Here is a 25,801-nt window from a genome sequence, read left to right as displayed (position 1 = left end):
TAGTAATTAACTGCAAAGATATTTAATAAGTTTACCCACTTTGTATTCAAATCATATATGCTAGTATATGTTAGGTCAAGAAACATTTTAGCACTGAGGAAAATCTTCATTTAACTCAGGATCTGCAACTTATTTCAACAAATGTATTCTGCTGTTCCTGCCCATTAAGTACTGTGACTCTGAGATTAACCTTTCCTGTTTGCTTGTACCTGACCTCAAAGCATCCTAAATTACTCAAAGCAATTCTGATGGCTTTAATTTATGAGAACACCTTCAACTATTCATCTTTTAAATCCTGAAAATGATGATCCCTGCACAACAGCAGCTCTCTTTTTAATCTTAGCTGATAACTCTGATTAAACACATCCAAAGGCTGATTACCCCCCCTGCGGTTAATGCCACTGTCGCCGCTAACTACTCATTTCACAGCGGGAATTGCCTTCAAGAGCCCATTTACATTAGCACTCAGAATTGATTTACACTGCTATTTCCTATCGATCACATAGGAAAAAGAAGGTATAGACGATGTCCCCTGAAAGCCTGCTAAGACGTCAACTAGCGCAAGCCAAGTACGGGCAGCTACTCTATACTCAGCCAGTAATGCAACGATGTAAATACCGAGTTACTCCCCAACTGTAGACATTTTAAAAGTTACTATTTACTATTAGAATTTTAAATATTTCATCACAAAACCACTAGGGGATGTTACCAAAATGGATCAAACCAAATAAAGAGAAAAAAAAACATAATCTAAGTGTAGATTCTATGTGCACCATGTGGGCAAATTAAGCAAAAAAAAAAAAACCAAAAAAATGTGCTTTTTTTCTCTGCTAGATAGTCTTTGAGCAAGCAGCATGCCTGATGACAGGGTAACAGATATGCTGCAAGAGACTGTGGTTCTAGCTCTGCAGATTTCTGGAATCAAATAGGTTTATCTGGAGGGTACTTTTAGTCAGCTTATGGCAGCGCAGCTATGACAATGGCAAAGAAAATGCTTTCATTAATTCCTCCAGTAAACATGTATTGAAAGCCTCCAGCTCTGAACTGGGCATTTATTATAGCAGATGCTCAGGATTCTAGAGGTGAATGAGACTGATACGACTTCTGTTCTCCTTAAACTGTTATCCTGTTTGATAAGACTGGTTATAAACAAGGAAACAATTAAATACAGATACCATCACTAAGTGTGAAAATGCCAGAGAGCAATGTAGAGCATGTCAGAGTTCTCTTCAAAGAAAACTCGAATCTGTGACCCAAAAGGTAGCCTGTGTTGTGTGCTGGGTGACCAATCAAAAGGCAAGGGTTCTGCCCCGAATGACACCACTGTCTAGGTGATGGTTCTCACCTAGAACGTGTGAGAGCTTGTTCAAAAACAGTCTCTGGTTCAGTACATCTGGGGTGGGACACCGGAGTTTGCATCTCTAACCGGTTCCCAGGAGGGGTTGCTGCTGTTTCTCCACGGAGCCCATTCTGAAAACCTTCTGTCCTTCTCACGTCCATATTCATCATGAAGACCACAAAGGAGATAAGCTATACAAAATCCACTTAATATAAATGAAAGAGGTGGTAAGTAGAAAGAAATCGACTCAGATAGAAATTAAACTCCTAAAGCACTTAAGGAAAATGAGCCAATCAGGGTTGATTTGAGGAGGGGAAAAAAAAAAAACTCATCTCTGTCTTCAGGAAGGAAGATGATTTTATGTTCTTCAAAAGCCATTTCTCTCTCTGCGGAGTGTAAGGCATTTCGTTTCAGAAGGGGCTCCTGAGGGCTCTCGGGACTCCATCACAGAGCGGCCGTCACACGCTCAGCAGCAAGCCCTGTCCCCGCGCCACAATCAGACACCTGCTGGGGGGACCACGCGGCCGAAATCAGGTCGCGCTGTGCGGAGGACTGGCTCAGGGCCGTCTTGTGAGTCCCCCCTGGGCCCAGCGTCCTCAGGACCACGGCCCCGCTCAGCACCCTGACTGACACAGCTGAGGGAGGAAGGAAGGAGGGTGGACCGCCTGACACTCTGGTGGTTTGACTCAACTTTCCCTTCAGACGCTTGATTTATTCACTCTCCAGTTCCGGCCCTGCTGAGAAAAACGACTTATTTCTCCCCCCCGTCCACCTCCCTATCAAGCATTGTTTCTCCCAAAGTAGTCTTACAATTTGAAAGACTTAAAGGCTTCAGATCATCCTCCCAAAATGAGGTTCTGTTGAAGCAACAGAAGCAGGGACTGTCCCGAGGAAGAGATGGCAGGTATTTTAATCTCATTTTTATCAACAGTGATCTGAGTAAGTCACACACATTGAATGAAATTCAGTAAACAGTTAATCCCTCTCAATCTCAGCTTCCTCCTTTATAAAAAGTAAGTATTACCATAGACTAGTTGTTGGCAAACTTTTCCAGCAAAGGGTCAGACAGTAATGTTTCAGGCTTTGTGGCTGTAAAATCCTGGTCTCAACTGCTCAGCTCTGCCACAGGAAAGCAGCCATAGACAATATGTAAACACTCGGGCATGTCTGTGTTCCGACAAAATCTCTATTTACAAAAACAAGCAGCAGGCCTGGCCCTCACTGGCCACAGACTCGCCCCCTAGTTCAGGAATACTGACTTGGTCACTGCCGTGTCTGTAACATGAACCTGGTTTCTTATTGGGAGCAACAGATTTAAACTCTCTGTACCCGAATTTCTCTGTGTGTTGGAAGAAAATATTACGATGTCAAAAAATTGTGATGTCAGTTCCTCATAAAAATTTCAAACGGACTACTGAGCTAATGTCTCAAAGCACTGTGATTTCTTGATGAAGGGCACAAGAGAAGTACTAATTATTATCAACAGTACCTTTTTTAAGCTACGACCATCTGATTATTACTGCACCTGGGAATAAAATAGGGATGCTGATTCCCACCACTCCATGATGTTCACACACGTTATGCTGTGGTCTCTCGCCCAAGAGTTTCCCTTCAAATGATTAATGAAAAGCACTGACTTGGATGCTAATAGTACCCTTTGATGTTGCACAAAGATTAAATAGAAGAATTTTTTTAAAAAAACAGAGCCCATCATTTTATATACACAAGTTTAACATTTTTTTCATTTACCTTTGATGATTATTCAGCCCCAAGGCCTAAAAGTGGCACATTCTCAAGAAATAAAATAGACATGTGACCTATGTTAAAAATCATCAAATAAAGTTGATGTGACTTCTTTATTTTTATTTGTTCACCTTTAGAAGAAGGTCCATTAAGTGTAAATTTCTTAAAGTAACAGAAATGAACTTCTATGCAAACTAGAAACAGACTCACAGACATGGAAAACAAACTTGTGGCTAGCAAAGGGGAAATGGTGGTCAGGTAGGGGAGTGATAAGCTAGGAGTTTGGGACTAAGATACATACTACTGTATACAAAATGGACAAGTGTCAGGGGCTTACTGTACAGCACAGGAATTATATTCAGTATCTTATAATACCCTATAATGGAAAAGAATCAAAAAAGAATATATATATGTAACTGAATAACTGAAACACTTTGCTATACACCTGAAACTAACATTATAAATCAACTATAATTTTTTAAAAAAAACAACTAAATTTCTTAGGTAAAAGACTTTGGAATTAGGTATATGGTAAAATATGATTTAAAAAACACAAGATATAACTAATGCTGATTTCATAATTTCTTAGAAATATTAGTACACATTTATATCCCCCATACCAGCAATTGGGGCTTCCGTAGTAGCTCAGTTGGTCAAGAATCCGTCTGCAATGCAGGAGACCAGGGTTTGATCCATGGGTCGGGAAGATTCCCTGGAGAAGCGAATGGCAACCCACTCCAGTACTCTTCCCCGGAGCACGGACAGAGGACCAGGCAGGCTATAGACCATGGAATCGCAAAGAGTCAGACACGACTGAACGACTTTCCTTTTCCTACCAGCAGTTATCAACCAATCTGCTACCTTTAACAATTCATTTGACAGATATTTCTCTAGCATCCATTATACACAAGAGACTTCTAGAAAGACGGAAAGTTTGCATAAATAACAATAATAATAGCAAGTGAAATGTGCTCTCAGCATGTTAACATGCAGTCTTCTGGATTTTGAGGAAAAAGAAGGTATTTTAGTTGAGTGGCTTCAGGCAGAAGTGATATTTGAGCTGAGTTTGGAAGATAAGTAGAAAGGAACACAGAATTCTCTAGAAACTCTCCAATATAGACCCCATATGCCACGTACAGACAAGCCATCTTGAGCAATTCAGCTCATGTAAAAGGTCGTAAGCAGCTCAAGAGAGGAGAGTAAATCATGGAAGGCCAAACATAATCAGGTTAACAAATCAGTGTTTGAGGCAAAACCCACTGGAGGATCTGGAGAGCAGCAGGGTTAGATTTTGGAGGAGGCATTGCAACCCACTCCAGTGTTCTTGCCTGGAGAAACCCCGTGGATGGAGGAGTCTGGTGGGCTACAGTCCAAAGGGTCACAAAGAGCTGGACATGACTGAGTGACTAAGCACAGCACAGAGTTAGATTTTATTCATTTATTCAAAAATATTTCTTGAGCCTCTATTAGGTGTCATACATTTTTTTCTGTATGGATACAACAATAAATGAAAAAGATGCAGAAAAAGAACTACTGTTCCCATTCCAATCTGGGGAGATAGACAAGAAACTAAATAAGAAAATGACACAGTGTATTTGAAGGTTAAATGCTACAGATAGACTATTATAAGTAAAGTAGAGAAGTAATTAAAAATAGGTTAGTTAGGGTGATACCTGAGGTGAGGTTTGAGCAAGGATTTGAATTAGGTGAGGGCAAAAACCACACATACATCTGGAAGAACAGAATCCCAGGTGGAGGGGATGCTAATGAAAAGGCATTAAAGATCCAGCAAAACAGGCTGTATGAGTGAGCAGGAGGACAGAAGATGGTAAGGAGGGTCCTGTCACCTGGAGCCTGCTGACAATCACGGGGACTTTGAATTTAGGAATATTCTTCGACAGAGACTGGGCAGAATGGACTGCTGGAGGGCAAGAATTAGAAGTAGAAGCAACAGGCAAAAAACCTCTTTGTTTCGTCAGGTGAAAATGTTTGAAACCATTCATTCGTTCATGTTAATTTGGCACATATGCTAGATATTGATCCCGGGATTGAAATTGAGATGGACAAGCCTTGGCTACATGAAGCTGACCCTCTCAAAGAATGATGACAGCATGAACAGAAATGTCCAACTGGCTGACAATAAAAACCTATAGAAATCTAAATTTTATTATGAATCTAAAAACCCTAATATTATAAAAGAGAATGTATCAAAAGGTCAAATCATACAAACAGTCCTTAGTCCACATTCTAAGTCAATTCCTTAAAATACTGACCAACATTCTTTCCACTCATAAGATGACTTTTGATAAGAATGACAGACCATTCTACAACAACAACAACAAATCATTCAAAACATCCAAGCAGTGAAGAAATGCTAAATCTTTGAGGCTTATCATTCCACCGATTATGATAGATCATAGAATACAGACTCTAAGTATAATTAATTCAAATACAAGCACTTATGAATAGATTAATTTAGCAAGCATGAGGGAAGTAAAGACCAGTCCAAAATTACCAAGTTTGTCCGTAACCCAGACAACAGCATTTTGCAAACAAATTGCTGATGCACGAAGATATTATCACTGGTGACTGGATGACTGGCTTTAGTACCTTAAATGATAAAACCGCTGTCACAGAGGACAGATAGGAACTAGACTCTGCTGTCAAACTGTCATGGAATTATTAAATATGGAAGGGAAAAATGACCCAAACAGTATGTAATGAGCTCCCTTTTCATTCTTTCGCTACAAAAGCACATCTGTGAATTGTTAATGACTCTGAAATGGATGAACCAAATTGATGAGAAAGAAAAACATCTCTCAGGGATAGGGAGAGGGAAAATGAACACACACAGTGTTTATAAAATATAATTTAAAACACAAGGGCTGGTGAAAGTACCGTGATGCACTACAGAGTAGTCTGCAAAGTCTAAGCTGTTATTACTCATTTCTTATTATTTTCATAGTTTTTCTTTATGTTTTTAATGTAGATCATTAATCTCATTAAATGTAGAGAAACACCAAGATCTAGTCACAAATACCCCATATGTGTGAAGTTCTTGAGGTGGTTCTGCCATTCTAGTCTGGGAACTTCTACCCTGCTGGATGACTTTTTTTCCCCTAGATGTGCCCTCTGGGCTGGTGTGTCATTTGATTCAGTATCTCAGCTCACAAAGATTCCACGCTGACTTCTGGCGACTGACTTTTCCATGGCTAGAGTCCTGGTTCTACAAAGACGTACGTGTCCCGGAATGCCCAGGAATCCCAGTCACGGAATTCCTCAAGCACAGGTATACATTGATCTTTGTACCTCAGTGTCTGGTGTTGAATCCTTCAACAACCCTGGACTGAGCTGAATGACAATCAAGGAAGCTCAGACAGAGGGATTTCAGACAGGAGTAAGCACATGGAACAAAATGATCATGGTGTCTCTCCATACAACAGAGCCACCATTTAATCTGGTCATAGTTAGTGATTCTGAGGCTGTCTGTCTTCAGAAATCTCAGGGCTGAGGAACTTTTGATTTGTGCTTTAACTTATAAGAAAGAAAGTACTGAATCAATAGGAGACTACAATTACTCATTGGTTTAAGGACAGTCACCAGTCTGACAATCATCAGTAATCTGCTTGTCCTCAGGGTAGAATCGGTCGACTATATCATGAAGGTAGTATGGCGGTAAGAAGGAAGAATGACCAAAATTGGTAAACAGGGAATCCTGTCATGCTGGAAAAGGGAAATCTCCTCTAATACTCAGGGCCTCTGAGTACGAGGGAGTGCTCTCAACACCACTGCACACAGAGGACTTATCTGACATAAATATACTTTCCAAGCAGGAGTGAGGGCCACTGGCCCATGATTTGACTCTTTCACACAAGATAAAAACACTAACAAGGAAAGGAAAAGGAGAAGCCATTAAAGGAAAAATTAAACAGTATATAGCAGACGTAGTTTCACTAGCAATACACGTGAGGAATCCAGAATGCAGTATTGTAATTTCTACAAAGAATACCATTTTAATATATTACTACTCACTAAAAATCCTCAAATTTAAATATACTTCAGTTTTAAGAATATAACACACTTGATCTCGCCATTCACACATACCCATGACAAATTCATTCCTATAACTATAGAGTCCAAAGGTTGTGTTATAACTTTTTAGTCACATATTCTCTACGATTAAAACAGAAAAAAGAAATCAACTTCACTTTTACCCCCCACAAAAAAAGCATTCACCAGAAGGTTATCTTAAAAAGCAGGTGAATGGAATAAACAACCAATTGGTTTCCCAATTTCCAGGCCAGTGCACAACTTAATGGTACAATGAAACCCTCTACCTTCACCCCCAAGCCCCGAAGATTATGTGATACAAAAAATCTGTGCCTTTAACCAGCTTCTCTTTCAGTATTTTTTATTCCACATCACCCTACACAGTTGGCTAAACGACTAAGCAACAAGGTCAATCAAATGCAATACCTCTCTCCATTCAAATATAATGGAAATTTTGACCATTCCACATTCTAAAGAGCAAATACATTCTCACTCTGACAACCACATTCCATTGGCTTTTCCTGAAAGCCAAGCGTGACAGATGCCTTGGCTGTAATTGCCAATCAGCCTTTCCATGGCAGCTGAAAACACAATACATCACTTTGATCTCCTTTGCTCTAAACACATCCACAATCAAGAAACCTGAACAAGGAATAAGAAATTGGCATCATTTCTAGAAGCTGTCACTCCACAGCATTTAAATACTGCAAGCTATATTTTGCTCATATTTTTATTTTTCTGTTTCAGAGACACCTTGTTGAGGATCTGAACAAAAATCATCTACAATTAAACATTAAAAAATATATATATACACACACACACATATATATTATATATATTTGGAGATGTACTAAAAAAAACCAAATTTCATTACCATGTACAAAATCTCAATACAAGCACATTTAATTAAACACCACCACTACCATTTCCTCCTCCAGTTACCCACCTGAGGAATAAAACAAGAGTGCTCATCTGATTTAGAAACAGTTCTCAAAAGAGCTGAACTCACATTTTGCAGGCAGGTCATAGCCACACGTGATCTTTGCATGTCCAGTGTCACAGCCGTTCAGGTTCCGACACTCAGCGAGCAGACAGGGCCCAGCTGCCCTATGAATACAGCCATCCACTGCAGGAGAGAGAGAAAAGTTAGCCGGTGTTTGCTCTTTTGGAAATAAAGGCACAACCTGGGACAGGGAAAGCCAAGGAACTCAAGTTTTTCCTCTTAGAAATCACCACAGCCCTGGGGTAGGAAACCCATGGCGTTCAGCCCCTTAAACACCATTTTCTCCTCCCTCCAGTTCTCTCTCTGTGTCTCCGGTTTGTGTGGTCGGCAGAAGCAGTTTAACATTAAACACCAGGATCCTTAGCGGGTAGCACAGCCTGGATTTGTGTTCTGTTCCAGCTTCAAGTGGGTAAATACTCCCACCATGTCCATTTCAAGCTATCAACTCCATGTCACCTAAACACAGGATTGGGGAGAAATGCTACTGATTCTGTCTCCAAGGTGGTAAGTGTTGCCTCCAGTAAACCACAGGTTATAGAAGAAAAAAGGTCAAGAAGCAAGTGAAAAAAAGGCACTCGGGAACATTTGCCATCGTGGCAGAACTGAGACAGTAAAGCTGTGGAAGAAAGACCCAGACCTCTAAGTTCCTTCCCCTCTCAACCGCACGGCACAGGTACAGAGGTATCTGCAGGCTATCTAGGGGCTAGATGGTGGGCAAGAGTGGATGGCGTCTGGAAAAGCGCCTAGAAGGGCACCCCTCACTCTCCTGACACGGAAAGGAGAACCTCCGCAAGCTCCTGTGCTAGCTCTGCTCACCGAAGAGGCTGCGCTCCTCTTGGGTGAGACCCAGGTTCGGGTCTCAGCAGCTCTCTGAAACTCACCTCGCCCCGCTTCTTCCCGGCCCTTCACAACGAGAGCTACCTTCTGAAAACACACATCTGATGCCACTGGAAATTAAAGCTTCATCTGACTAGATTAGGGGCAAGCCCATAGGTAGGAGGCTAAGGCCAAATGCACATAATCTAGATGTTAGTGAGTGAGTTCCTCACTGAGCAAGGAAATGCAAGACTGAAACAAAGGGTGAAGAGATAGAGAGTAACAGTAATCTGGGCTGTGAAAACAGACCAAATTTTAGTGGTCCGATAATAACTAAAGAAGGAAATGGCAACCCACTCCAGTATTCTTGCCTGGAATATCCCATTTCCAAGGGAGCCTGGAGGGCTACAGTCATGGGGTCACAAAGAGTTGGATTCGGCCGAGGTACTGAGCATACAAGTGCAGTAGTTCATAGTCCGCCACACCATGTAACCGATCATTGTTTACCATTATCATTATTTTGAAAGGAAACTAGAAATTGAATGGGAAATTTTTCACTGAGGGGCATGTAACTTGTCTAAATGACCAGGTGGCTTTTGCTACCACTGACTGAAAAGGAAACATGCTTTGACTGAACAAGTCTCTTAGGGAAACAAGCTCATTTGGACTTTCCTACATCACTGTTTGCAGACCTATAAAATCTGAGAATAAACCTGAACCTCAAAGACCCTCACAGCAAAATGAACTCTATACTACAGTGCTTCAGTAAACCTAGTTCAAATCCATACTCTACCTTTACCAGCCATGTGCTGCTCAAGCCCCAGTTTCCTTAGAAATCAGTGTCATGAATGGCTGTATCTAACAGAGTTATGCATGGAATTTGAATAATATAATATTATATGCCCCGTTAATGGTAGTAACTAATATTATCTTAAACTCCTTAGGTGGAAGTTTTGTGTAAATTTTTAAATAACTATTATTCTTATATAAAAAAAGAAAAATATAGAGAAGCAAGAAGAATATGAATACCACTATTTACCCTCCCTGCAGAAGGCAATGGCACCCCACGCCAGTACTCCTGCCTGGAAAATCCCATGGACGGAGGAGCCTGGTGGGCTGCAGTCCATGGGGTCACTGGGAGTCGGACACGACTGAGCGACTTCCCTTTCCCTTTTCACTTTCATGCATTGGAGAAGGAAATGGCAACCCACTCCAGTGTTCTTGCCTGGGGAATCCCAGGGACGGGGGAGCCTGGTGGGCTGCCGTCTATGGGGTCGCACAGAGCAGGACACGACTGAAGCACCTTAGCGGCGGCAGCAGCAACATTTACCCTCCCACCTAGAGAATTCTTCAGCAGTCTGATATTTGCCGCTCTTTTGCTGATTATTCACACACACTCACATATATAATTTTTGTCTTAAAAAAAAAGCTTATAAGTTTTGTTCTCTCTTTCACATAGCAATTTTACTTTGTGAACTACTATACAGTTGTTAAAAAGAACAGCTCACTTGAGTCCAGTCGCTCAGTCGTGTCCGACTCTTTGCGACCCCGTGAATCGCAGCACGCCAGGCCTCCCTGTCCATCACAAACTCCTGGAGTTTACTCAAACTCATGTCCATTGAGTCGGTGATGCCATCCAACCACCTCATCCTCTGTCGTCCCCTTCTCCTCCTGCCCCCAATCCCTCCCAGCATCAGGGCCTTTTCAAATGAGTCAGCACTTAGCATCAAGTGGCCAAAGTATTGGAGTTTCAGCTTCAGCCTCAGTCCTTCCAATGAACACCCAGGACTGATCTCCTTCAGGATGGACTGGTTGGATCTCCTTGCAGTCCAAGGGACTCTCAAGAGTCTTCTCCAACACCACAGTTCAAAAGCATCAATTCTTCGGTGCTCAGCTTTCTTTATAGTCCAACTCTCACATCCATACATGACCACTGGAAAAACCATAGCCTTGACTAGACTGGCAAAGTAGTCAGTCCTAAATACGAAAAGATTTCTAAGTGAAATGCCAGGTTTTAAAAATACATACAATATGTGATACATATACAACATATTGTGTCTATTTCTTAAACATATATATTTCATCTATTTTTTATGTATAGGCACAATTTTGTTTACAAAGGTAATACAAACACACATATATACATACCCACATTTACATGCATAGTACAATGTACTAGAAAAATATATACCAAAATATCAAAAGTGATTATGGGATGTGAAACAGAAGGTGAAACTATTAAGAAAAAAATTAGGTTCGAATTTTTCTATGTGTAAATTTTTTTATAAGAGCATCAAGAAAAGTATTTTAAAGTGAATATGTGAATATTTTTTCTTGGCAAAGAGATCATTAGTTACTTAGTTTGAAACGGATAACTAAAATAGGATTTGATAGTGTACTTAATCATATGCTGTTAAATACTGCTGCATTATTTAGATTGCAGAAAATGCAGTTTGTAAATATCTAATTCGCAAAATCTTCAGGGTTATACCAGCATTCATGACTGCATTAGGGAAATGAAAGTCTAGCCGAAGAGCTATTTAATAATAATTACTACAGCTTAAATGTATTGAGTGCATCCACATGCCAGGCACTATACTAAGGACACTCATAAAGTACATACTAATTTTATAATCTCCATTTAATGGGAGATTAAAGGAGGCTAGTAAGTTGCCTATGTTCACAAAATCACAGAATACTGACAATGTGATTCAAAACTCCAGTTCTGTCTGATGGAGCAACCATGCTATTAACTGCTATAGTTCACTGCCTTTGAAACTTGAAACCAGGCAACCTGACCTCAGTTCTTGCATGTGTCATATTGAAACACCATGTTATGTTACTTTTCAATTCTCATCAATTCTAGGAATTACAAGGTACATGCAACATGCAATCAAATGCACAGATTTGAAGTGCAGTTTTGATGAGTTTTAACAAATGTATATACACTTAGGGAGCAATAATGCCAATACAGCTTAGAAAAGTTCTCCTGTATCTTTTCCATGGAATTCCCCTCTTACCACCCAGAGGGACCTTATGTTCCAACTTCAGTCACCTTAGCTAAGTCTTGTTATATAATCTCAAACTTTATATAAGAGATGGTGGAGGGGGCTAGCTTCCTTCACTCAGCATGTTTTTTAGATTCATCTGTGTTGTTGCAGGTATTAATATTTCATTCCTTTTCATTCCTGAGTAATATCCCATTGTTGAATATAACATTTTTTTATCCATTCATCTGTGAGTGGGCATTAGAGTATTTATATTTTTAGTTATAATGAATAAATCTTTGTTTTGTGGCTATATGTTTTCCTTTCCATTGGCCAAATACCTGTGAATAAAATTGCTGATCTAGTATATGTTTTACTTTATAAAGAATTAACATACAATTTTCCCAAGTGATTATACCAGTTTCCATATACCCCCAGCAATGTAGGAGAGTTCAAATTTTGGCAGTATTTGGTGTTTTCAGTCTTTTCAATTTTAGCAATCCTAACAGACATAAAGAGGTATCTCGTGATTTCAGTTTTAATTTCCCTGGTAATTAACGGTGCTAAGTATCTTGTCAAGTTCTTAATGGCCATTTACATATATTCTTTTTCGAAGTGTCTGTCCATGTCTTCTGCTAATTTTTATCATCTTTTTATTACCGAGTTGTGTTAAATGTACTATTTGTTCCATAGAATTTTTTTTTAAATTTAGATATTTTGTTTTTTCAGTTCTTGTGATCTTCATTTTTTTTTTATAGTTTTCATATCACTCCTGAAACTTCCCATATTTTAACCTATTGCTATGTTTTGTGTGTTATTCACTCAGTTGTGTCCAATTGTGGCCCGCCAGGCTCCTCTGTCCATGCAATTCTCCAGGCAAGAATACTGGAATGGGTAGCCATTCCTATCCAGGGGATCTTCCTGACCCAAGAATGGAACCGGGGTCTCCTGCGTTGCAGGCAGATTCTTCACCATCTTATCCACCAAGGAAAATGAATTAACAGATTTCACATAGTAATTTTGAAGTCACTGTCTGCCAATTTCAATATCTATATCAGCTATTAATCTGTTTATATTGGCTGATTTTCATGACTCTTGGTCACATTTTCTAATTTCTTTGCATGTCAAGGAATTACTGATGGCATATGAATACTGTGAATATGCTGGAGAGGCTTTAGATTTTTTTTTTTCATTTATTTTTATTAGTTGGAGGCTAATTACAATATTGTAGTGGTTTTTGTCTTACATTGACATGAATCAGTCATGGATTTACATGTATTCCCCATTCTGATCCCCCCTCCCACCTCCCTCCCCATCCCATCCCTCTGGGTCTTCCCAGTGCACCAGGCCCGAGCACTTGTCTCATGCATCCAACCTGGGCTGGTGATCTGTTTCACCCTAAATAATATACATGTTTCGATGCTGTTCTCTCAAAACATCCCACCCTCCCTTCTCCCACAGAGTCCCAAAATCTGTTCTGTACATCTGTGTCTCTTTTGCTGTCTTGCATACAGTGTTATCATTACCATCTTTCTAAATTCCATATATATGTGTTAGTATACTGTAATGGTCTTTATCTTTCTGGCTTACTTCACTCTGGATAATGGGCTCCAGTTTCATCCATCTCATTAGAACTGATTCAAGTGAATTATTTTTAATGGCTGAGTAATATTCCATGGTGTATATATACCACAGCTTTCTTATCCATTCATCTGCTGATGGGCATCTAGGTTGCTTCCATGTCCTGGCAATTATAAACAGTGCTGCGAAGAACACTGGGGTGCACGTGTCTGTTTCGGATCTGGTTTCCTCAGTCTGTATGCCCAGCAGTGGGATTGTTGGGTCATATGGCAGTTCTATTTCCAGTTTTTTAAGAAATCGCCACACTGTTCTCCATAGTGGCTGTACTAGTTTGCATTCCCACCAACAGGGTAAGAGGGTTCCCTTTTCTCCACACCCTCTTGGAGAGGCTTTAGATTTTATTTTCTTTCTCCAAATGGTACTTAAGTTTATCCCAGCAGGTAGTTAACTGCCAGGTAACAGGGAAACTGAGTTCTAGGCTTTGTTATGGCTGGTCTGTTTCATTTTTTCTCTTAGTACTAGGATATAGTCTTTATTCCTAAAGCATGAATCTTCAGGGGTTTTAGTGGAAATTCCAAGGTGTTTGGCAATTCCCTCTAATCTGGGGGGATTAAAATTCTAAACTCAATATCCTTATACTCAGAAGATGATGAATGTTCTATTCAGTGCCCTCAGCCTTCCAGCTTTGGTTTCCTTCCTGGACTCCATGGAGTATTTCCCTGCACAAGTGTAGCTCAAAGCTCAACCAAAGATTACAGGTACTCATTAATAGATTCAGTGGTTTATTATAGATTCAGATAGACTGTCCCTGTTCTGGGACCCTTATCTGAATTCCTAGTCATTCTGACAACCCCACAGTCAGCTCTGTGATTCCTAAAGCCAATAAACATCCTGCTTTCAGTTTCAGCTCCAACAACCATTTGCCAGGTGGGGTAGAGGGAGCCCTCTAGGTCAAAGCCATTTAAATGTAGATTTCACTCAGTGTGCTTTTTCTCTTTCGGAGAACTGACTGCCTTTAGTTGTTCTCCACTGCCAGTAAGTACTTTTTGTCATTGCTTTTTTATTTTGCCAAAAATCTGTATATACTGTTAGTGGGATGGCTAGTCTGAAACAAGTTATTCTGTCATTATCAGAAGCTGGAAGTATACACGTTTTTGATCCATTAAAATATGACCTCCTATTACTTGAGAGCTATATTTCTGGCCCTTTGGGGAAAAAAAAACCACATATGAGAGAAAAAGACAGTGGTAATATCCTGGAGTGCAAAGTCAAGTGGGCCTTAGGAAGCATCCCTATGAACAAAGCTAGCGGAGGTGATGGAATTAAGCTGAGCTATTTTAAATCCTAAAAGACGATGCGACGAAAGTGCTGCCCTTGATATGCCAGCAAATTTGGAAAACTCAGCAGTGGCCACAGGACTGGAAAAGGTCATTTTTCATTCCAAGGCCAAAGAGGGGCAATGCCAAAGAATGTTCAAACACAACTGCACTCATTTCACATACTAACAAGGTAAAGCTCAAAATCCTTCAAGCTATGCTTTAGCAGTGCATGAACTGAGAATTTCCAGATGTACAAGCTGGATTTAGAAAAGGAAGAGGACCCAGAGATCAAATTTCCAACATCCATTGGATCATAGAAAAAGCAAGGGGATTCCAGAAAGACATCTACTTCTGCTTCGTTTAATATGCTCAAGCCTTTGGTGTATGGATCACAACAAACTGTGGAAAATTCTTAAAGATATGGGAATACCAGACCACCATACCTGCCTCCTGAGAAACGTGTATGCAGGTGAAGAAGCAACAGAACTGGACATGGAACAACAGACTGGTTCCAAATTGGAAAAGAAGTACGTCAAGGTTGTATATTGTCACCCTGCTTATTTAACTTATATGCAGAGTACATCATGTGAAATGCTGGGCTGGATGAAGCACAAACTGGAATCAAGATTGCATGGAGAACTATCAATAACCTCAGATATGAAGATGACACCACCCTTATGGTAGAAAGAGAAGAGGAACTAAACAGTCTCTTTGTGAAGGTGGAAGAAGAGCGTGAAAAAGCTGACTTAAAACTCAACATTCAAAAAAAGAAGATCAAGACATCTGGTCCCATCAGTTCATGGCAAACAGATGGTGAAACCGTGGGCAAAGTGACAGACTTTACTTTCTCATGCTCCAAAATCATTGCAGACAGTGACTGCAACCAAGAAAGTAAAGGATACTTGTTCCTTGGAAGAAAAGCTATAACCAACCTAGACAGCATATTAAAAAGGAGAAACATTACTTTCCCAACAAAGGTCTGTGCCATTAAAGCTATGGTTTTCCCAGTAGTCACGTACAGATGTGAGAGCTGGACCATAAAGAAGGCTGAGTGCCAAAGATGATGCTTTCGAACTGTGATGTTGGAGAAGACTATTGAGAGCACCTTTGCCTGCAAGGAGATCAAACCAATCAATCCTAAAGGAAATCAGTCCTGAATATTCATTAAAAGGACTGATGCTAAAGCTGAAGCTCCAATACTTTGGCCACCTGATGCAAAGAGTGGACTCATTGGAAAAGACCCTGATGCTGGGAAAGATTAAAGGCAGAAAGAGAAGGGGATGACAGAGGATGAGATAGTTGGATGGCATCACCGACTCAATGGACATTAGTTTGAGTAAACTCCAGGAGATGGTGAAGGACAGGGAAGCCTGGCGTTCTGCAGTCCATGGGGTTGCAAACAGTCAGACACGATTAAGAGACTGAACAATAACATTAGTTATTCCCTATTAAAGTAAGATTTGGGATTCCCAGGTGGTGCTAGTGGTAAAGAACCCACCTGCCAATGCAGGAGACATAAGAGATGGGTTCGATCCCTGGGTTGAGAAGATCCCCTGGAGGAGGGCATGGCAACCCACTTCAGTATTCTTGCCTGGAGAACCCCATGGACAGAGGAGCCTGGCAGGCCATAGTCCACAGGGTCACAAAGAGAAGGTCACAACTGAAGCAACTTAGCATATGTGCAAGGTAACATTTGCTATTCCGCATATCTTACGTTACAAGACCTTAATTAATTAATTCCAAATTATGACCTTTTAGACCCTTCACAAATGTGGTTCCGATTTGCCCTCCCCACCTCAGATCATCGCATTCTTTCTCTTCACATGTCTGGTCTGGCCACATCTAAATCTTATATCAGCCCTTAAACACATCATGATTTCTTTGCAGAGTACTCTCTACCAAGGATATCCATCTATCCCTCCCATTTTCTTTTCTGCCAAACAAGGTCTGTCTTATTTTTCAACTCCTAGTCCAAATTTTTTCTCCTCTAAGAATCACTCACAATATTTACAAGACAAAGTAGTGCCCCTTTATGTTCCCACGATACTCTGGTTTATAGAGTAATTCCACATTACACATAGCAGAATGTGTGCCTTGTTGCTTGGTCTATCAGCAACTTGAGGGCACAGCGAATGACCTTTCCTCTTGTATATCCCCAGCTATCTCAATAACTGACATTTTGTAGGTATTTAATACAATTGAATTAAATGCAATTAAATTTGAGAGAGAAAAGCAGTCTATCCCCAGTTTCTCAGTAACTGACATTTTGTAGGTATTTAATACTATTGAATTAAATGCAATTAAATTTCAGAGAGAAAGCAGTGTAACTTATTTTTTAATTTAATAATACTGAAGAAGCAGTAAGGCTACTTTAAAGGCAAAGAATCAGACATTTGAAAAGTAAAGTTAAATATACAGCAACAAGGTTGTAGACACAAATCTAGTGATAAGCTACTATATTAGAAGTGTTAAAAATTCATAGAACCTGAAAATTCATCTACTTCTCTCAGGTATAGGGCAGGCTGCTGGAAGAGGTGCTCTTTTAGTTTCACTTACGGTCGGCTTGAAAAGGCAGTGAGCTCAATAGTGGCCGATGTGAGATTCAACATAGTAGTACTCTCCCCATCTCCCATACCCCGCACCCCAAGGTTAGGGGGATGGACAGCCAACAGTCAACATCCAGGCTTACACAAAAGATATTCAGTCCCATCCCAAATGTCTAAACCTAATTCCAGCTAAAAAATTCCAAGATCAAAAGTCTAAAAGTTGAACATAATTTTCCAGAGAGATGGGACTACCTTTGTCTCATATTTTACCAAATATGTATCCTATAGGAAAAAAAGAAAACTGCTCTCCATAATGGGCTTTGGTTCACCAAAGCCCATTTATTTCTCTTCTTGGGCATATAGCTAGATGGTACTTCCAAGCCGCCCTTCCAGTTCTGTGTGGTCAGGAGCCTGTGTTCTGTATAAAGGAATATGAGTAAAAGTGATGTAACTACTTCTATATCCAATCCCTAAAATCCCTGCACATGTCCTCCATCTAATCTCCCGTTGTCTGCGGGCAGGATGCAGGGGCAAGACTCCAATGCACAGCAACTAAATGGAAAATGTTTGAATCCCAGAATGACTCCATCATCATGCTAGGCTCTCAGGACCCAGTGAACCAAAGTCAGCCTATCCCATTCAAGTACCTGTTCCTCGTACTTTGTGATCAAAACCAGACTAATGGAAGGTAAAGGCTGAGGACAGCCTAAAAACTGCCGGAGGTGTGGTCAGGTGGGAATGGGGTGAACACCGAGGTCACCCACAGGGCTGGTCTTCATCAGGACCATGAGAAGCCTGCCCACGGCCTTCTCCAAAGGCCAGGCTTCCTGCTGTAAGAACACACCTATCATTTGCCGTCCTGACAGCCGGGCCAAAATGCTTGCAGGCAGATGGTTAACTATGGCAAGGGCCCTTGATTCCCCTCTTATTTCCTCCAGCTACCTAACAAAGGCTGAATTCAGAGGACCTAAGCCTATTAATTAGGCTGTCTTAACTAAGTTTTCTCACACTATAGCCTGGAGAATTAGACCACCTAAGGGGTAGAAAGATGAGTTTCAGCTGTACTTGGGGGACTATTTTTCACTTTTGTCCTTTTACCTTGGTGTTTAGAGTTTGGGAATGTTTTATAGGATAGTCTTATTCCACTATTTAAATAGCTAAAATAAATACATAAGATACGGGACATAAAATCACATCAATTTTTCTGACCTAGGATTTTTTACTCATGGATTCCAAGCTGCCTCTATGGCATTCCTCAGCAAAAGCTCCCTATTTTAAAAACAAATGGACAAATTCATGCTGAAGATATGAGAGGAAAAAGCACGCCATAAACTACTGAATAGGAATCCATCAGATACTGTGGACCACTGAACACAAGAGCCAGCAAAAAAAAAAAAAAAAAAAAAAAGAAAGAAAGAACCAGGAGAGAGTTCTACATATATGTTTAACAAAAAAATACTAAAAGCACCATTTAGTGAAATCCAGTTATTTCAGAAATTGGTCCGGTGAGGTCTCTCCCTTGTCTTACAAAGACAAGTTTCTAAACCGTTTTTAGCAAGGGGATTCTGAAGTTCTTAGACCTGTACATATTTATTTAATCTTCTTCTGTAAATAAAAGATAACTTAATCTAAAAGCTGCCACACAAATCATATTAGCCTGAAAAATAAGAGGCTCTCTCTCATTGACTATATCCCTTAGAAGCTCAAGAGGATACAACAGAGCTCTTTCTAAATCAAATCAACATAAATTTATTAAACCACCTTGCACAAAGCATTCTTCAAGAAGCTGTGAGGGGATCCAATAATGATAATAATATGTCTCGTCTTTGGAGGATTTACCAAGTGCCTTCCAGGGTGCTAAGAGACTTAGAAGCTTTCACCTTATGAGAGGCAGCTTTGCCGAGTGGAAGCAGGATGACTCTGGAGGCACAGGCTTCAGTTCCAGTGCCACCGTTTGGCTCCCGAGGTTTAGAGCTCCTCATCTGTAAATCGGGGACCCTCACAGGAACTCTATTCAGCATCACAAGAGTTTTGTAAGTAAATTAGTTATTACGTGACAAGCACTTTGAATAAGATCTGGCATGTAGGAAGTTGGCAATAAATGTTGGTTATGCTACTACATTTTATCATCATAAACATTTTACAGGTAGGATTTACTAGCTAGAATGACTAATAAGCAAATAAAGAAGCAGAAGTTAAAGAATTAGTGCAAGATTTGTAGGAGCTAGGGTTGGAGCCCATTTTTGCCTATTATTAAAAGTGTGTTCTCAATGCCTACTCTCTCGTACTCCCGTTCATGCAAAGAAGTGTAAACCACAGTCCCTTTCCTTGGGAACCAAGTGACTAGAATAGAAAAGTGCAGAGCTTTTTATTTTCACTAAAATAAAATGTAGTTAACAATATACAGAATATTTTGTTAGCATAGAGAATATGTCTTTTAACATATCAACAAAACTTTGGGGAACATTTTACATTCTACAGTGTTGCATTTTAAAGACCTTTGACAAAATTACTACAAGTTTAATCATTAAAACAATTCTGCCAGTTGGGCTGGGACTTTCTTACTTACTTTACTAATTTTATAAAAGCTGAAATAATACAATAAGTGTAGAAACAGACATCCAGAATCATCCCCCTGTGGCAGATATGAATTCAAGTTTTACATCTCTCAAAGTGTGGTCAGTATCACCTGGGCAGCCTGAGAAAAATGGAGATTTCCAGACCTGACTCCAAATCCAAGGAATCTGTCTCTCTAGGTCACTGTCTCAGTGAGACCTAGAATCTCCATTTAATATTTTCCACAGATAATAAAGATGCAAACAACCAGCTGAGGACTTTGAGAAGCATTCCTCCACACTACTGTGCTTTCTTGACAAAGCTCCAGAGAGGGCTAAGTAGTTTGGTTTATGGTGAGTAATCTGAGTGTTCACTGAATAACAATTTGCACTTAAAGCCGACAATATTAACCTAAACTAGAACTGAAATCCAGTACCAAGTAGGATTTTGCTTAAATACGGCTTCACAAAGACAGATGGGGTAATCATGAAATGCCTTGCACATGAAGAGGTCATAGCATGGTCTCCAAAGTAAAGTTACAAGATATCCATACAGAGAATGGAAAAATGTATTCAAACTTCTATTGATAGTTATAATTTTTATCTACATAGGCAAGAATGAAGCTCAAATTTACTAATATTTAACATGTAGATTGACAGTAGTACTTGTGAATAATTTATAAGTAAATGCACACATACATATAGTACTGAAAGAGGTACATGATTTAAGAACCTGGAGTCAACAGAGGTTAGAGATAGGGATTCAGAGTGCTCCAGAACCAAACTGCCAGCTTCTATCACTTGGATGTTCCTTTATCTATATGAGGGGTATGGTATTAGTACCTACCGTGCAGGGGGTCTCACGAGAACTGAATGAGGTAGCATCTGTACAGTGCTTAGCTTAGCTTGCATGAGTGCTTAAGGAATCTAAGTGTAACAGATCTTTCTACGACAGCAGTTGACTCACAGAGAAACACAGCAGCCAGTCCCATTTGACATCCATGTCCTAGGGAGTGTGACCCCACAGCTTCTCCCATCAAGACATGGAATCTACTTTTTAATCGTTTATTTTTAATCGGAGGATGATTGCTTTACAATACCGGGTCAGTTTCTGCCATATGTCAACATGAATCAGCCACAGGTGTATGTGCGTCCCCTCCATCCTGAACCTCCTTCCCACCTCCCCCCTCATCCCCACCCTTTAGGTTGTCACAGAACGTTGAATTTGAGCTTCCTGAATCATATAGCAAATTCCCACCAGCTGTCTGATTTTACATACGATAATATACATGTTTCCACGCCACTCTCCCCATCCTCCCCACCCTCCCCTTCCCCTGCTCTGCCCACAGTCTGTTCTCTGTGTCTGTGTCTGCACTGCTGCCCTGCAGATAGCTTCATCAGTACCGTCTTTCTAGGCTCCATACATATGCATCAACATACGATATTTTTCTTTCTCTTTCTGACTTACTTCACTCTGTATAATAGGCTCTATGTTCATCCACCTCATTAGAACTCACTCAGATGCATTCCTTTTTATGACCGAGTAATATTACCTTATGTATACGTACCACAATTTCTTTATCCATTCATCTGTCAAATGACATCTAGGTTGCTTCTGTATCTTAGTTACTGTAAATAGTGCTGCAGTGAAACTGGGATGCATGTGTCTTTTCCATTTATGATTTATCCAGGGTATACACCCAATAGTGGGATTGTTGAGTTACATGGTAGCTTTATTCCTAGTTTTTTAAGGAATCAGCATACTGTTCTCCATAGTGACTGTATCAATTTGCATTCCCACCAGCAGTGCAAGAGGGTTCCTTTTTCTCCTCACCCTCTCTAGCATTTATTGTTTGTAGATTTTATTTATTTTTTTTTGATGGTGGCCATTCTGATTGGTGTGAGGTGAAACCTCACTGTAGTTTTGATATGCATTTATAAGAGATGGAATCTATTTCAACACTCCTTGACTCTAGGTTGCTCACTTGGAGCCTTGCTTATTTTCCAGGCTAGAGTGCTGATGGATAAGGAACCACCTGGAACAGAAACAGACTAGACTGGCCAGCCCTCAACTTCCCTGGCAACTTACTGTAGTCCCATGAGTGAACTCAGCTAAGAGGAGAAGAACCTTCCAGCTTGTGGTGAACCCAACAGAATTAGGAGTTACATGAACAGCTGTTGTTCTAAGCCACTGAAGTTTGGAGGATGTTTGCTACACAGAAAGAGCTAAGTGAATACTTAGCTTTTATCATCAGGAAAAATACAAAACATTAATCCACTCTGAAAGGAAGAAACAAAGGAAAAAGATTAAAGAGCTGCCCTAAACTCAGGGGGAACAAAAACCATAGAACTGAGGTAATCACGTGAAAAGCTGATTCCGTTGGAGGTCACCTGTGGCCTGCATGAAAGACTTGTAAGTCAGGTACTGAACAACATCAGTGTTCCCTTTAGGGAGGAGAGGTGTCTGTGGGAAAATACAAGGCGGACAAGAAGATCTACATGGTGAAGTTTCACAGACAGGAGGAATGCAGGGATGTGAAGCAGCCTTGGGCTGACATAAAAATTAGCTTCTGTTATGAACCTCCTGATCTTTCTGGTCAATTTGGTGATGAGACGTGGGCTGTGATCCCAGGAGAAAATGACGGATGTAATAGAATAAACATTTACACATTTCTCAGCCCAGGAACTTGGAGCAGTTATCAGCTATGGGTCTACACCTGTCTTCATCTCTTCAGTTCTTAGGAACTGATCTTTAAAAATCAGAAGACACTTTTTTAACTCCCTAGAATCTAAGACATAACTAACTGCAGATACCCAAGAAACAGTAATTTTTGTTTCTGTTGTTGAACTTGAATCCCCAAGTGAGGATAAGATAATATTTCTCAGAAATAGTTACAATAGATCTCCCAATTTTTCTTTGAAAAAATATAAATGAATGAGTTTTGTGCCATCTTCATTAGTTAGAAGAGTAAGAAGGTCCACTTGATTAAAATCTTACTCAGATTATGATAAAGATATTTAGTCAATGCTAATTTCATGGTAAACAAATTATTTGAAGACCTTACTCATGTATTCCTTCCTCATATCCATGCTATCACTTAAAAATTTTTTCTTGATCAAGAAAATATTTTGACATGCATTTCTGGTTGCCTACACATTATATCCGTTTTCATTTTCCCCACTAACAAAATCTCTATATTGACTGGGGTGGCTATGTGGCCAAATGAAATCCATAATTTACCATCTGCTCTTTCAAAGATGAAAAAGATATGTGTGATCAACTTAGATGGAAGGAGAAACCATTTTGTAGGCTTCTAGGAAAGCTCATTACAGAGGGCTTACTCTCACAGATCTCTGTATACTGTTATGATGACGATGATGATCTCTGACTTTCCCATTCTTTCACCTGCCTGTATGAAATTAAAACCAGGTCAGGCTTCTGTAGCCATTTAGTGAGCATGAGCATTGAGACTATATTCCACTATGGTAGAAAGAAGGGCTGGTATGTTCCTGAATTTCTTATTGCATCTGTGGAGATGTCATGTTAGTCCTGAACGACTTCTCATTTGAGGAGAGAAAACAATTTTTGCCAATGCATATGTCAGCTAGTATCTGGGGTGGGGAATGGGGCTTATGTAACTAATGCTTTATTTAAATGTTGTGGGTATGTATTTTAATTTACTAACAGTTGAAGGCTGTTCCTTCTGGATGAGGACCCGCTCTTTGACCCTCAGATAAGTATTAATTACTGGAAAATTCTGAGTTGACAAAACATTGGAAAGGTAACAACACAGTTGGCAAAACTCCCAAAAGTTCATTGGAGGCGTGAGGGCAGTACCGACCAGATCCCTAAAGAAGGAAGGGCAGTGGGAAGAATGTAGAATGTGCCAGTCTGGCAGCTGTGTGACCTCAGGATGGCTTAAAGTTCATCAGTTCTCACCAGGGAGGGATATCAGTTCTCACCAGGGAGGGATATTTCCATCAGCAATAAGGCTGGATTTACTTAAGGTAGATGCTACTAAAGGACCTGGAAAAGAGAATGAGGGTCATATTTCTCCAGAATTCCACAGAGACACTCTGAATGAAGCTAAATATGCCACCAGAGACGACAGGGATTTTCAGGCAAAAATATACTAGCTGGTGTCTCAACAGCTCAGTAACATCTTTTTTTTTTTCTTTTTTAATTTGGCGAGTTCGCTTGATAAGAAAACATACGCAACTCAGTTTTTATTCAAGGGCATCCTCATTGCTTCATTCAAGCAAAGACCCTTCTCAAGGAAATATGAAAAGCCAGGACCTACTTGAAAGGATAATTCCTCAAAATAATCTTTAAATTTGATGTTAATAGAGCCTAAGCATTAATGGAAATTTTGACGTTAAGTAAAGAAGAAATAATAACTGCATTCTTAGAGCAGCTATAATAGAGCTCCTTCTAGAGAGTGGCTTTGCCTGGATTAAAGACATAGATTGTGCCCTTGTTTCTGGAGAAGCCTTTATAATAGAGAGCAGACCAAGCAGAAGCACAGAGGTAAGGAGACCTCTCTCTTTCCAAGAGATAAGAAGTGAGTACATTTAAATACTTCCTCTTCCATCAGAAACTCCCCAGTAGCTGGGGACATAAGTTCAGAAGTAGGGATGGTGAGGTAAGGTCAATGTTAACAGGTGCCTTGGAGACAACCTCATTTGTTTTGTCAGAAAATGAGAGCCATGGAGAAAGGTAATCTTTCCCAAAGGAATTTAGCTTTTAAACTTCAATCGTGTTATAGAATCTCTTCTCCTCATTTTCTTCCTACAGAGAAGTAATATGTCATTTTATGGCCCATACTCCCATCTGTTCCAGGACAAACTAATGGGTTTAGGGGAGATGAAAAAGGATTAAAAATCTGCGTGAGAGAAAAAGAAGTCTCTATGAACTTTCAACTAGATGTGTAAGGGTAAATGACAACAGGCTGTCTGCATGTATGTATTTCCAGAAACATAAAATCTCTCCTGACACACAAGAGAGAATCTTTGTTTTGATAAACACTTTGCCACTCACTTTCTTTCCATCTTTTTAAAAGGACTAATGACCCAGGGTATCTGTAGTTCCTGGAAGGCAGCCCTTTTCTCCAAATTGCACACATAAAGATGGCATTTACTGCCCTAATGCAAACACCCGCTGTCTTTTCTCCCATTATTTATTTTCAGAAGGAACTCTCAGGGACAATCATATGGTGAGAAAAAACTTAGATCCAAGAAATATTTTGCTAATTATGCCAGGCAATAAAATTATACTTTCTTTATAGCATTTTTTTTCTGCTTAAAAAAAAGTTAGACTTCATGTACTAATGACTTCAGTTCAGTTCAGTTTAATTGCTCAGTTGTGTCCGACTCTTTGCCACCCCATGGACTGCAGCACGCCAGACATCTTTTAGCAAAAGGCTATTTTTCCCAGTATTTCATAACTTGACACCTTTAAAATGGGAAAAATCTTCCCAATGGAGCTCACAGTAGTTCATTAATTTGACAAAATTTCCTAATTCCTTTTCAGTAAATAAAAAAAAAATCAGTGTATGTACTTAAATGGACAAAGACTTTGTCTTAAAAATTCTAAACTCTCATAGAAATATCTTACTAAAAAATGCTCAAAGAGCATCCTATGGGAAATTAAATTTTTGCACTAAAAAGCAATATTTGACCTAAACTGATAAGAGAACAGAATGAAGAGTGTCATTATGTGATTTCTATAACTAAAGTTGTATTTCCATGTACCCATCTGAAATATTTCTAAACAAATAGATTCAAATCAAAATTTGTTTTGTTTTCTTTTGTTTCTGGCCAGGGAATGTTTCTACTTAGGAAAAGAGAATTTCCTAATTCTCT

General features: G+C 39.8%; 1 protein-coding gene across 1 annotated transcript in view; it reads right to left on the bottom strand.

Annotated features, from left to right (window-relative positions):
• The window catches only part of MACROD2 (mono-ADP ribosylhydrolase 2), a 2,149,518-nt gene that overhangs the window by 1,438,316 nt on the left and 685,401 nt on the right, over positions 1 to 25,801 (bottom strand). The window contains exon 5 of the mRNA XM_065919545.1: positions 8,142 to 8,258. Coding sequence (XP_065775617.1) covers positions 8,142 to 8,258 — 117 coding nt within the window. The remainder of the gene's footprint in view (positions 1 to 8,141; positions 8,259 to 25,801) is intronic.

Source organism: Muntiacus reevesi, chromosome 2, assembly GCF_963930625.1.
Source record: "Muntiacus reevesi chromosome 2, mMunRee1.1, whole genome shotgun sequence".
NCBI lineage: Eukaryota > Metazoa > Chordata > Mammalia > Artiodactyla > Cervidae > Muntiacus > Muntiacus reevesi.
The sequence above is the reverse complement of the archived record's forward strand: the minus strand, read 5'-3'. Positions and strand labels throughout refer to the sequence as shown.